The sequence below is a fragment of the Typopeltis vanoorti genome, chromosome 12, assembly GCF_054136105.1.
Source record: "Typopeltis vanoorti isolate ZY-2024b chromosome 12, IOZ_Tvanoo_1.0, whole genome shotgun sequence".
NCBI lineage: Eukaryota > Metazoa > Arthropoda > Arachnida > Uropygi > Thelyphonidae > Typopeltis > Typopeltis vanoorti.
The window spans coordinates 122,293,795-122,306,815 of NC_143560.1; the positions used below are offsets into that span (position 1 = coordinate 122,293,795).

The following is a 13,021-nucleotide window of genomic DNA, read 5'->3' on the forward strand; positions in this document are numbered from 1 at the left end:
ATGTGGTCATATTTGTTACAGCCAAATCCTCAGATGTAATTACTAGGTCAAGCACTCTCTGACCCCTAGTATTTTCCATTACATGCTGTCGCAGATAGTTATCCCTTAATAACCGCATAAAATCCAGTTCCTTCCTCCCGTGTGTCCTCTCCTCACTCCAATCAATGCGACCATAGTTGAAATCTCCCATAATAATCACCCTCCTTCCACCCATTTCTTCTATTTGCTTGTGCATACTGTCACCACCATCTTTTCCATCACCTGGTCTATAGCAGCACCCAATTGTATATTTAGTTCTGCTAGCCACAATCTCACACCAAATGGCCTCAAATGTGCTCTTTTCTCTATCCTGCAATTCAACTTCTATTCTCCTTGGCTGGAGCTCATCAGCTATCATCAACAATACTCCTCCCCCCATTTTATTCTCTCTGTCATTCCTGAACACACTATACCCATCACATTCAATCCCACTAGTTATATCATCTACAGTCAGCCATGTTTCACTAATACCTATAACCTGTGGTCTGGAAGTGCCAACCATGGCCAAAAACTCTTCCTTCTTGTTCCTAATACTCCTAGTATTAGTGTACATGAATTTAAGACCCCCATTAACCCCAACCCTACCTTGATGCCTTATATTAACTATCCCACTCAGATTTGTTGTCCTTATTTGCTCTGGCATATTATATTCATTCTTACATTCAACTGCCTCTATAAGGACTGTATCTCTACTCCCCTCCCCTAACAACTCTAGTTTCCCTGAATTTGCACATCCACTACATTCAGCAACACTTTCTCAAGTCTTCTTACACCGTAACCATTCAAATGCAAGCCATCCATCTTATATAGATCCTTTCGCCCATCAAACTCACTCCACACATCCACAAATTCCACACCACTCGTCATACATAACCCACGCATAAAGTCATTTGCAATTATAGCCCTCCTTTTAAACATTTCACTGTCATACCGTGGCAAAAGACTAATCATTCTAACTCTCTCACTCTTTTCTTTTGCTACCTCAAACAATTCATTCAGGTCTTCTATCATTTCCATTTTATCTCCTTTCAAATCATTCGTACCTGCCACAACAATCATTTCTTTCACCCTTTCCTTTTGCTCTCTAATAGACGCAGTTACGTCCTTTATGGTCGCACCAGGTTGGTACGATTTTGTCAAATCCTCTACTAACACACCTCGTACTAACGAGTCTCCATACAGCACTCTATCCTTCATTTTGTTCATGTTCACATTCATACGTCTATTTTTCCTGTCATACCTTTTATTATTGGTTGGTTCATTCAGTCTACTTTTGTTCATGCACTCTAGCTGCTGTTTTGCTCTTTCTATCGCACTATTCAACAATGCGATCTCACTCAATGCATCTATCTCATCTTTTTTGTTCTCTGAGAAACCATTTATACTATCATTCACACTTTCTACATTCACACTCTCACAATTTTCATGTACAACCTTGCCGTTTCTTGTCATATCCCTATTTCCTTCATTCTGAAGGTTGACAAAAATATCACACTCACGATCCAAAATACACTTCAATTCCGCATTCTCCCTACATTTTCTACACACATTCAATCCTTTATTATCATCTAACCACACTCCAACCGCTCCGCAAAGCGTACATTTCACAGCTAGTACACTGACTCATTTCTTTTATGCTACCGTTCTTTGATAACGATGGCAAACCTTCATTACTGGCCGCCATTTTCCTTCGCACAGGTGCCATACTTATCTGTAACGTGTTTTGTCAAATTATACGTTATAACACACCAAAAATAGACGCACTAAAATACGCAAGGCAAACAAAACAAAACTACACAATATTAAGTAATTGTATCGATAACTGAAAATGATACTTATCTTATCTGGAGCTTGCACGAACACTACTCATTACGAATTCATCTAGCGGCGACTTCCCGACATAGATTATGTTATAAAACACTTGAGTACACTAACCACGCTAATAAAGCTCCAATAATATACCAAAATTAAACACTTAAGTCCATTAAATTAATGGATACAACAGAATATGAAAGCAAAATGCATGCACTGCTCCAAGACCAGTCTACATATCAAATCTTAGATCGAGACCCCACCAACTCACAAAAGAATACAGTGTGCAAGTTACTGAACAAAATCACTTCCTGGCCAAAAGAAATTGTCAAAAAACTCAAACCCATGCACGTTAAAGCACCCAGAATATATGGTGCTCCTTAACTACACAAACAAGGTAAACCTTTGCGTCCTATTGTAGATAGCATAAACAGTCCTACATATAAACTAGCTAAACGTTTAGCAAAATTACTAACCACTTACACAAACAATTCTCCCTCTTTTGTTAAAAATTCTACCCACCTAAAAAGTATTTTAGAAAACCACACCTTAAATAGTTCAGACCTAATGGTGAGTTTTGATATCACCTCATTATTCACTAATGTACCACTGATTGAAACACTTAACTTACTAAATTCACAAGTACAGGCAGGTTATTTTACATGGAAAGGGAAAATATACAAACAATTAGATGGGACAGCTATGGGTTCACCCCTTTCCCCCCCCTTAGCCAACTTCTACATAGAACATCTGGAAAAATTAGCTATCAACACAGCCACTCTCAAACCTAGTCTCTGGCTACGCTATGTTGACGATGTGTTTGCTTTTTGGCCACATGGCCCAGACACATTGAATACATTTTTAGTGCATCTAAATAGCCAGCACCCTAAAATCCACTTTACAATGGAACTAGAAGCCAATGACTGCCTGCCCTTCTTGGACACACTGATCACACGTCTTCCAGAAGGTTCCTTATCATTTTTGGTTTATAGAAAACCCACACATACAGGGAGATACTTACACAAACAATCACACCATCACCCTTCTCAACAATATGGTATCTTAAAAACACTAACCCATAGAGCTAGAGCAATCTGTTCCAATGACATTGCTCTCACTGCTGAACTTTCTCACCTACATCAAACCTTCTTAATCAATGGTTATAATCCCTCCAAAATAGATAACATACTAAATGCTACCCATAAATCCCCTCTATCTACCACAGAAGACTACAACATAACCATCACCATCCCATACATCAAAGGCACATCTGAAAAGATATCTAGGGTGCTTAAAAAACACCAACTACGCACAGTATTTAAACCCTATATAAAATTAGCAACTCTCATCCATTCACCTAAGGACAAATGCACTCCTTTATCACATCCAGGTGTCTATGAAGTGCCCTGTTCTTGCCATCAAGCCTAGTACGGACAGACAGGAAGAAATGTGGACATCCGCCTCAGTGAACACAAAAAATATATCTGACACTTTCGCTATGCTAAGTCGGGTCTGGCAGACCATGCTTTGGATACCTCTGCACACAGGATCAATTGGAAAGAAACAAAAGTAATGCACAGAAGCTGTTCCTGGAATCAACAGAAGCCTTAAAACATACTCCAAACCTTAACAAGTATGGCTGTATAAATCTACCAAAGATTTGGGAGACAGTCATCCTAAGACCAAATTAATATTTTTTCAATTTGAATTTTTTTGACTACTATTTCAAAACTTTGATTTTTACCTAGATGGCGCCATATTAGGACTTTAGTCTTGTGTTGCACGCTGCAATCACTTATACTAGCCCCCACTGTTACACCGGATTGTGGTTGTCTTACATTTGTAACAAACTTTGTGTTGTGTGCTCTGAAGATGCTGGATATAATACCAGTGAAATATTAGCTTTAAGTTAATAAATAGTTATTTTCTTAACCATCTGTGTTCTTATCATACTGTGAAACCTATTACAACACTACCAATCAAGCTGGAAGTTACATGCATTTGCCATAAGCAATGATCTGTGGAAAATACACCTACCTCCACAAATTCCTGATAATCCTCACCACTTTTCCAATACCCGTAATTTTTTTTTTTTAACTAGTTCTCTTTCCAGATACACTGTAGAGCTTACCTCTCCTCTCTTGTGCAAATTTCCGGTCTCACACAATGCCCCTCCTCCAACCTCATGTTCTTTGGCACTAAAAAGGTACCAAGTGGGATGACCTCTGGAACTACTACCCTTCCTTTTCATGGCATGACTATTGCTTTTGTTGAAAAAGCTCAACTTACTGCAGGTGGCTTACAGCAAGAACCCCAGCTTTATTGAAGCACACAATAAGTGTAGAACATTTATCAGCAAATCCAACTTCATAAAGAAAAAAAAAAAAAACCTTTCACTCTTGTCCTAATGGAAGCTGTGCCTTCTGGTCCCTCGCAAAAGTTTTCAGATGCAACTTTTGCTCACCTGCTCTTTCACCTCTCTCTCATCCAGAGATGGCGCCACTGTTATAGCACCCAAACATGAAGCTGACATCACTCTTTTCCTGTAACTCCTGCACAGATGACCATGTGCCGCTTCAGCAAAAAGACATAAGGAGAATATTAGATAACCTGGACACCACAAAGTCTTCTGGTGCTCCAGGGCTAACATCTATCCTCTACTGTTATTGTTTCTTCAATAGTCAGCTGGCACTTATCCTGCCACATGGAATAAGCATATATCCAAAACATTTAAAAAATCAGAGACAAAAGCCTACTGTCCAACTACCAATCAATTGCCATACCTCAGTCCTCTCCAAAATAATGAAGAAAGTTATCAAAAGTCAACTTCTTCACTACCTAGAAGCTCAACAACCACCAGTATGGAGTTCACCAATCCAGATCCATGGCTGATCCTTTAGCCTACATCACTCACCACTGGACACTTACCATGGAAAGGTTTGGAGAAACATATACTGTCGCCTTTGACATTTCCAGGGCCTTTGATCGCATCTGGTATGGAGGCCTACTTTGCAACTTCCTTCCTTTGGTCTACCTGCCACCTACTGTAACTGGATAGCTATCTTTCTCTCTCTAATCAATGTCATCCACTATGACTTGCATGGTGGATGACACCCTCACTTTGAGCTTTCCCACTAATGCAGGAATGCCTCACGGCTCTGTTTTATCATCCACCCTCTTTCTCTTATACATATATGTCCTACTCTTAGACAAACCATGTAGTTCTCAGACATCACTAACATCAGGATCATCTGCAACAGTGCATTAAATACTGATCCCCATACCATCCTTCACTGGAGCAAGGATAACCTGGTCATCTTCAATCCCATCAAAATGCAGTCCTGTCTTTTTTCTCATAAAAGGGATCTCTCAGCTTACCTTCCATTATTTTCAGTAATACACACCTCACCAGACAGGATCAGATCTCCTTCCTTGATGCCATCCAGAGGACAGCAATTCAATTCACACATGACCCTTTCTCACAGCTCACTTCAACCTCTATCTCACAGAAGCACTGTTTCAGCTCAGCCATCTCTTCTACAGGTCCTTCCATGGTCACTGCTCTTGTGAAGTGGAAAAACATCGGTCCTCCATTTGCTTCTGGGCTTGTAAAACTAGCAGCAGCTGTCCAACATCTCTTTTCAGTACAACTGAAAACACATTGAACCTGCATTGCCTCTTCCTCATAACATGTTTCCCAACAACTTCAACCTCCAGCAATTTAAGAAAATGTCAATAAATTTCTTTTTCAATCATCTCGCAATGGCACTTATATGCTATAGGCTCTTGTAGCTCTCGTGGTGGGATAAATATTAAAAAAGGGTCTACAACAGAAGAGTATATTGCAACCAGAAAGTGACATATACTATCAATAGCTTAATCTTGGTATCATGAGATGGATCAAGTTCATAGAAGCCTACATTTTGCTGGATAGATGTCTTTCAAGTATGATTTCATGATCAAAATGAAAATGACAAATTTCTGAAAATATTTCAAAAGAAATTGCCATAGTAGTAAAATAAGAAATATATCAATTTTTTTTTTTTCTTATTTTGTTCTTTTATTTTGTAAGGCAAAAATATGTCACTAGACAAAGGGAGCAGTAGTAGTACATCCACCAAGGGATGATCCATCAGATCTGTATTCTACCTCAATATATTCCAAAACAATGGTTAGTGCACGATTATTTTGGCATATTTCTTCACTTTATTACTCTGTTGTTTATTGATAGTATACTGGTAAAGAAATCCAACATATGACTTGGCAGTTAAAGTCAAGAAAACTTTTTCACATAAATTTCATGCAAAATTTAAGAATACCAACTATACAGAGAAATGTAACAATTCTTTTATTAATCCACATATTTTCAAAAAAAAAAAAAAAAAAATGCATAACAGTTATACATGATAAAGATTTTTAAAAGGAAAGAGAGAGGAATTTATCTTTACAGATGCTAGTTTTTTAAATAGTATTATATTAACAAACTGTTTAATGATGAAAAATTAAATTATTCCATTTTAATTATAAGAATTGAAACAATCAATTGGTGTCTTAAAGGGCAATTTTGTGTCAAACAATACAGTAAACAGATACACTTTATATTTATCTGTAAATTAATGAAACTGTGAGATCTGTTCTTTCATGTACTTTTGGATGCTATAGAAAAAAAGAGATATATTATATTATGAAACAACGGAAAAGCTTCAATTTGTGATATAACTTTGCCATCAGGTTCTGAAAGCTGGAAACAAACCATGTTGCATATCACAGATATTAGTCACCTTAAACTTCTTATATGGAACAATTAAACTGTTCATCTCACTTTCTGACATTCCTTTGTCTACAAATGAGTACAGGAGAATGAGCAGACTGGTGTATGCTACTGAGAGGAAGTATTTTTTTCACTTTTTCATTTCCATAATGAATATAGTGAACTAAATAATTTTTCTATATGTAACACACAGCTTCTGTAATGAGTTTAGTGCTGGAGAATATGCAGCAACAATATCACCTAGTGAGAACCTATAAGAGAGTTAAAAATCATAATCAGAAACAAACCAAAAAATATGGCATTTTAAATATAAAACAGAAGATGGTTGTTCAATATAAAGATCATCCTAAAGGGATCTGTGATACTACAAATTAATATGTTATTTGCATGGTCTCAATATTTTCAGATCTCATATTTTGTTCTTATATAAGACACTATTAACAGCACAAATTTACCTAGATCTTTTTCTTGTATATATTAAACACACTCACTCACTCACACCCACATACAAAGTAAAGATACTAAGTTCATTGATTAGTGATATACACAAATTACAAATATGCTGTAAAAGCAAGCTGTGAAATGACCCCCCCCCACGGAGGGTCAGCACCCCTAACCCCTGTGTTGTTCAAGGGTCAATTGTACTTGTTTTTCTAGTTTCTGCAGCATAGTGTTTGTTGAGGATGGAATGAGAACATTTTTATTCCAGTCTTTGGAAACAGGTGTAATAAAAATTCATTCCTGAATAACAATGAATCCTATGTATTATAAGAAGTGGTTGATCTACACCATAATACTAGCATATGTAAGAACAGCTCTACTGCCTTATTACTGATAAGACAGTAGAGCCACTGCCAAAAAAAAGGGAAGGAAAATAAATGTAGAATTTGCAAAAGAGTGGATAATTCCAAATGATGAACGTATATTATTTATCTATTACTATGTAAAATGTGTATGCTAATCATCAGTGGATAAAGGAAAATTCTTAGAAAACCATGCAAAATAAAAATTAAACAGAGAAATACACATGACAAACTGCATGATGATTTGCTGCTCCATCAACCCACATGTATTCCTGCCACACCTAATCAATATTATTAGTTAATTGAATTAGCCTATCCTTATAGTTATTTACTGAGGTAGCAAATATACATAGCAGCTGTTTATTATTGGTTAGTTATTTATGGTTCACAAACAAATCTCTTTCCCTTCACACAATTTTTTTTTTTTTTAATTATGCCATCATAAATGCACATATGCATGCCTAGAGTTTCAAGGATCATACGTTATTCGTTCCACTCCGAAACTTATAGGACACACACATATAATATCACAAATGTAAATCACTAATAATTTGTTTGCCAGTAATGAAAGTATTTCTGTTACACTGAAAGTTTGGGTGATGCCTCTTCAAGAGCATGCCAAACACACTAGAAGGATGCAGATTCTCCTCCACTCAATGTTATAGCAATAAAAGAGTTCCACACCCATCTTCCAGAGAATACATGGGATCAAACCTGATAGTAATGAATCAGAAGACTTCCCAACCAGCAAGTGATTAATCCTGCTGCTATTTCCTCTGCCAGATCATGCATGGATGGAATTGAAGTAGGCAATATGCAAAAGACATCGCAGAGACCACATGTGGGCAACAAGTTTGTATGTCTTTCGACTCCCACTGCATGTCCTTACTCTTTATCTAAATCTTCTTTCCCAATGATAGGCAATTTTTCAGCAGATCACAAACATTCCCCCCCCCCCCAAAAAAATAGTAACAAAAATCCAACAACATACAGTTTAATTCTTATATAAAATAAAAAAAAATTCTGCATCCGGCTTTAACAGTAATATAAACTATGTGCACCACCAACATTTACAATCAATCAAACCATACCTGTTTTTTCTAATGGAACCGTACTTCATGACCTCAACAACTCATTTCCATCTCAACTGTCCAAACTACACTTTACAAGTTGTCTCCCCATGTTTGGTGTGCATTTATTTTGGGATTCTCTGATATCTCATGCCAGAGAAAATCCCACCAAGAATCCTTTCCTTCCCATTAATCTGCTCTTGCTCAAATCATCACTAAAAAAATAAAATAAAATCTTGAACAAGGTATAGTTGTGTTAGTTTATTTGAAACAATAGAACTAATTTAATTTGCAATGTGGAAAGAATGTTGTTTGATCCAGCTAGGAGAAACTAGGAGGAAAGAGAATGTTAGCTCCATATGAAACTGATATACTCACTTCTGTAAACAACTTCTAAAAGGGTTCCAGCTGTTTTAAACAAGATGCAAACATATCTTTCCATTCAAGAGACAGAGCCATTCTTTCAGCTTCAGTGTAGAGTCACCGCAATATAAGTAGACATGTGTTAGAGAGAGGTATCATTCCATTAAAATGTACTTATGATATGAAATTCTAATAAGTTTCTACAACTAATTTTTCAACTTACATTGACTGCTGCAGATCCTAAAACAATCTCATACCAGTTAGGAAAAAGAAGTAGAAGGAGTATAAGGTCATCATTGCAAGTATGCTTCTGTAATGGAAAACTCCTAAAATATGCAATATGTACCTTTCTTGTTGTTTCTGGTAAAAAATAAAATAAAATAAATTAAAGATGCCAAGAAATTATATTCTTGGTTTCATCCTATATCCAAGTGTAAGCAAAAAAAATGTGCACATGAAGTAACTTCATGACAGTACAACTCATATATAGAGCCTAATGACTTCACATCAATTGCCTTAGACTGTAAGGATATGTGCATTGCATTATGGGATACTAAGACAATTGATGTGAAGCCATTATATATATTATATATATATGAAGCCTCTATATATGAGTTGTCCTGTCTGAAGTTACTTTATGTGCAAACTTTGTTTGCTTACACTTGGATAAAGGATGAAACCAAGAATACGAGGGTGGTCTGAAAAGTTATCGGCCTCAACCATAGATGGCAACATTATTGGCATTTTTTTTTCTAAGTTGATACATCTGTCATAAGCATCCATGTGAAATTGCAAGTCATTCTATCGAGTATTATTTTTTATACAGCTGTCCAAAGCAAAAGTGTTGTCAGCATTCCTTGAAATGAATAAAATTGAGAATCATGCGGTTATAAAATTCTTTGTAAAAGAAGGTTTAACACCAAAAGAAATTCATTCGAAGTTCAATGGGCACTCTTCTCCTTCATTTGCAACAATTAAGAAATGGGCTGCCAAGTTTAAACATGGCTGTACCAGCCTTGAAGATGATCCACGTGAAGGACATCCAAAAAGTGCACGATATAACAACACCAGAAATCATTGATCAAGTGCACGATATATGCTATTGGATGACTGGCGAGTCAAAGTGCGTGAAATTGCTGAGACTATAGGCATTTCAAAAGAGCGTGTAGGACATATTTTGCATCAAGAATTGCAAATGAAAAAGCTTTGCACAAGATGGGTGCCGCGCTTGCTCACAGCAGATCAAAAACGCACTCACATGAAAATCTCTGGAGAGTGCTTGGAGCGTTTTAACAAAAATAAAACTGATTCAGTGCTATGGATGAGATTTGGATTCACCAGAATCCAAACAGCAATTAAAACAGTGGACAGAAGCCGGTTGTTCAGCACCAAAGAAGACAAAGTTGGTTCCATCAGCAGGAAAGGTCATGGCATTGGTGTTTTGGGATGCTAAAGGCATTTTGTTTATTAATTATCTTGAAAAGTGTATAACAATAACTCGGGAATATTATTCTGATCTTTTAACCAGACTGGATGAAAAAAGTCATGATAACAGACCCAGTTTGCAGAAGAGAAAAAAAATCTTTCATCAAGACAATGCACCTGCCCACAAAGGTGTTTTGGTAATGGGAAAATTAAGGGATCTGCACTATGAATTGTTGGAACATCCAACCCCCCCCCTGATTTGGCTCCCTCTGACTTCTGTCTCTTCCCAAAACTAAAACTCTTCCTTGCTGATCAGCATTTTTCTTCGAATCAAGATAAGATTGCAGTTGTAGAGGGGTATTTTGCAGATCTTACTGAGAATCGCTAACTCACTACCAATCAACTACATCAGCGCCATCTATCGCCCACCACCACAACAAGTATCTTTTGTCTGTAAATTGCGTGTGTTTGTTCTGAAGGGCCAATTTGTCTGTATGCAGGATGAAAAACCCTGCTACCTCCATATGAGATCAGCTAACTCACCTTCAGTTGAAAAAGTCCATATAAAGATTCCTCCCGTCATGACAGGAATCGAACTCAGGCCTTATCCAATCGAAGGGCACAATGTACCGTCGTTCTTCCAATTGTGCTGGAGTAAATGTATTAGTCTTAAGGGAGATTATGTTGAAAAATAAAAATAATTTTGAAATTATCAATTCGTTTTTTCATTGTTAGGCCAAGAACTTTTCAGACCACCCTCATATAATTTCTTGGCATCTTTAATTTATAATACAACCAAAAAGTGGAAAAAAATTTTAACAAAAATAAGTAAACAAATAAAAAATAAATAAATTTAATGCAAAATCGTTAAACTAGAAAGTCAATGGAGACTTCTTTCTAGGTTCAGGAATATTTGGCTATCTGTAGAATCCCCCCAACAACATTTTAAAGCAACTATGTATGCAATTATATCTACCCTATATACTGTATATAAAATGATAAGCCTTTTTATGTAATTTCTATGTAACGTTTTTGTGTCACGTTTTTTGAAATGTTTTTTGAAACTCGACTACCCTGAGTTTCAAGTCTTCAAAATTTGAGTCATCAGAATTCAATGAGAACCGACCTACCAGTCTGGAACTCGGAAGGGTTGGGCGCAGTAGGTGATGGGGGAGTGGAACCCCCCTTTCGAGTCTTCAAAATTCAAGTCATCAGAATTTTCAAGGAGAACCGGCCTACCAGTCCGAAACTCAGAGGGGACCCCCTTTCAAGTCATCAGAATTCAAGGAGAACCAACCTACCAGTCCCAAACACGGGGGGGTTGGGTGCTGTAGATGCCAGGGGGCAGTGCCCCCTAGTATACAAATAAAATTTTTACTCTCTACTTTTATTGCAAAGTAAAACTTTTATCACTTATTCCATATCAATAGCTAAAAAGTAGAATACTTTTGGTATTACAGAGTGAGCACAGTTGACTTAAACAGAGGAATAAAAACTGATTCTTGTTGGCGACTTAAACAGCACGGAAAAACAAAACAAATATATATATATTTATATGTCAACACAAATGTTCGAAAGATGTTAATGTTAACATTCCCTAGTTATTGTCAACATTAACTGAATCATGTTGTTAAAGTACAAGAAAGATATTTCTCACTTTAGCTGATTAATGTTCACATTAACGGGTAAAGCATAGTATGTGTCCGAAAAATCATTAAAATAAGCTGTACGTGCACGCCCTAGGTTTGGTTAGGTTGAAAAAATAATTTACTATACAATTCGAAATACCATCAATTGCCAAGTTATACTAATAAATAACTAATTGAAACTGTCAGAAGGAAGCCTGCAATTATATTTATAGTAATTTCAATTTTGAAGTGTTTTCATTTTAAATGTTTGTCCTTTGATTTAAAATTGAAATACGAGGTGTGACAATTTAATTCCCGGAACGGCTGCATAGTGTTATCTGTGTGATGATTTGGCTGGAGTTGTAATCGTCTTTGTACACGAGGTTTGCACAATGCACTTTGTACAATGAGGTTTGCACACGCATTTAACTAATGCGTATGCAAACCTCAAGCAGATAGGGCCATTTGCTAGTTGGCTATTGCAAAAACAATAGAGATCTGTGTGTAAACTTTGGCATAAAAATGTATGATCGAAATTTGGAGCAGCATGTTAACATCAAATGTTGTGTGAAAATCAGCAAAACTGCTACTGAAGCATTGGAGCTGTTGGAAGTGGCATATGGTGTGGAATTGGATGCTCTGAAAAAGTCAAGTTTCTTTGAGTGACATAAGAGATCGAAAGGTGGGTAAGAAGATGTGAACGACATCTCCATAAGTGGGCAGCCAAAAACAAAAATGACGAATGCAAATGTGAACAGAGTGCGAGATTTGGTATGGTCCGACAGATGATTAAGTGTGCTATTAATGGCTGATGAATTGCAAATGATTCGAGAAACAGTCAGGGTAATTTTAACTGAAGAATGAGGTATACGAAAGATTTCTGCAAAGTTTGTGCCTCAGATCTTGATGGACGAACAGAAGCAGTGGTGGCTTCAAGTCGCGACTGATCTTTCTGCAAATAAGCATGGTTCCGAGAGTAATTACAAGTGATGAAACCCGGTGCTTCCAGTACAATCCCAAAACCAAACATCGAAGCATGCAGTGGAAAACCCCAAAGTTCACTACATCCAAAAAAAGCACACATCTCACTTTTGCAGTTCAAGACCATGC

At 36.9% G+C, this 13,021-nt stretch overlaps 1 protein-coding gene across 8 annotated transcripts in view; it reads right to left on the bottom strand.

Annotated features, from left to right (window-relative positions):
- Positions 1–6,221: 6,221 nt before the first annotated feature.
- LOC150101193 (uncharacterized) overlaps positions 6,222–13,021 on the bottom strand; it is a 178,812-nt gene continuing 172,012 nt past the window's right edge. For 6 of the 8 annotated variants that reach the window (XR_016549122.1, XR_016549123.1, XR_016549118.1 and 3 more), the window contains 4 exons: positions 9,082–9,218; positions 8,874–8,962; positions 8,517–8,710; positions 6,222–6,873 (listed from right to left, as the gene is read on the bottom strand). Coding sequence is in view for 2 of the 8 variants with exons in the window: in XM_090401115.1 (XP_090257241.1) it covers positions 8,909–8,962; positions 9,082–9,218 (191 nt within the window). In the remaining 6 variants the exon portion in view is untranslated. The remainder of the gene's footprint in view (positions 6,874–8,516; positions 8,711–8,873; positions 8,963–9,081; positions 9,219–13,021) is intronic. The other 2 variants (XM_090401115.1, XM_090401116.1) reach the window with 2 other exon arrangements.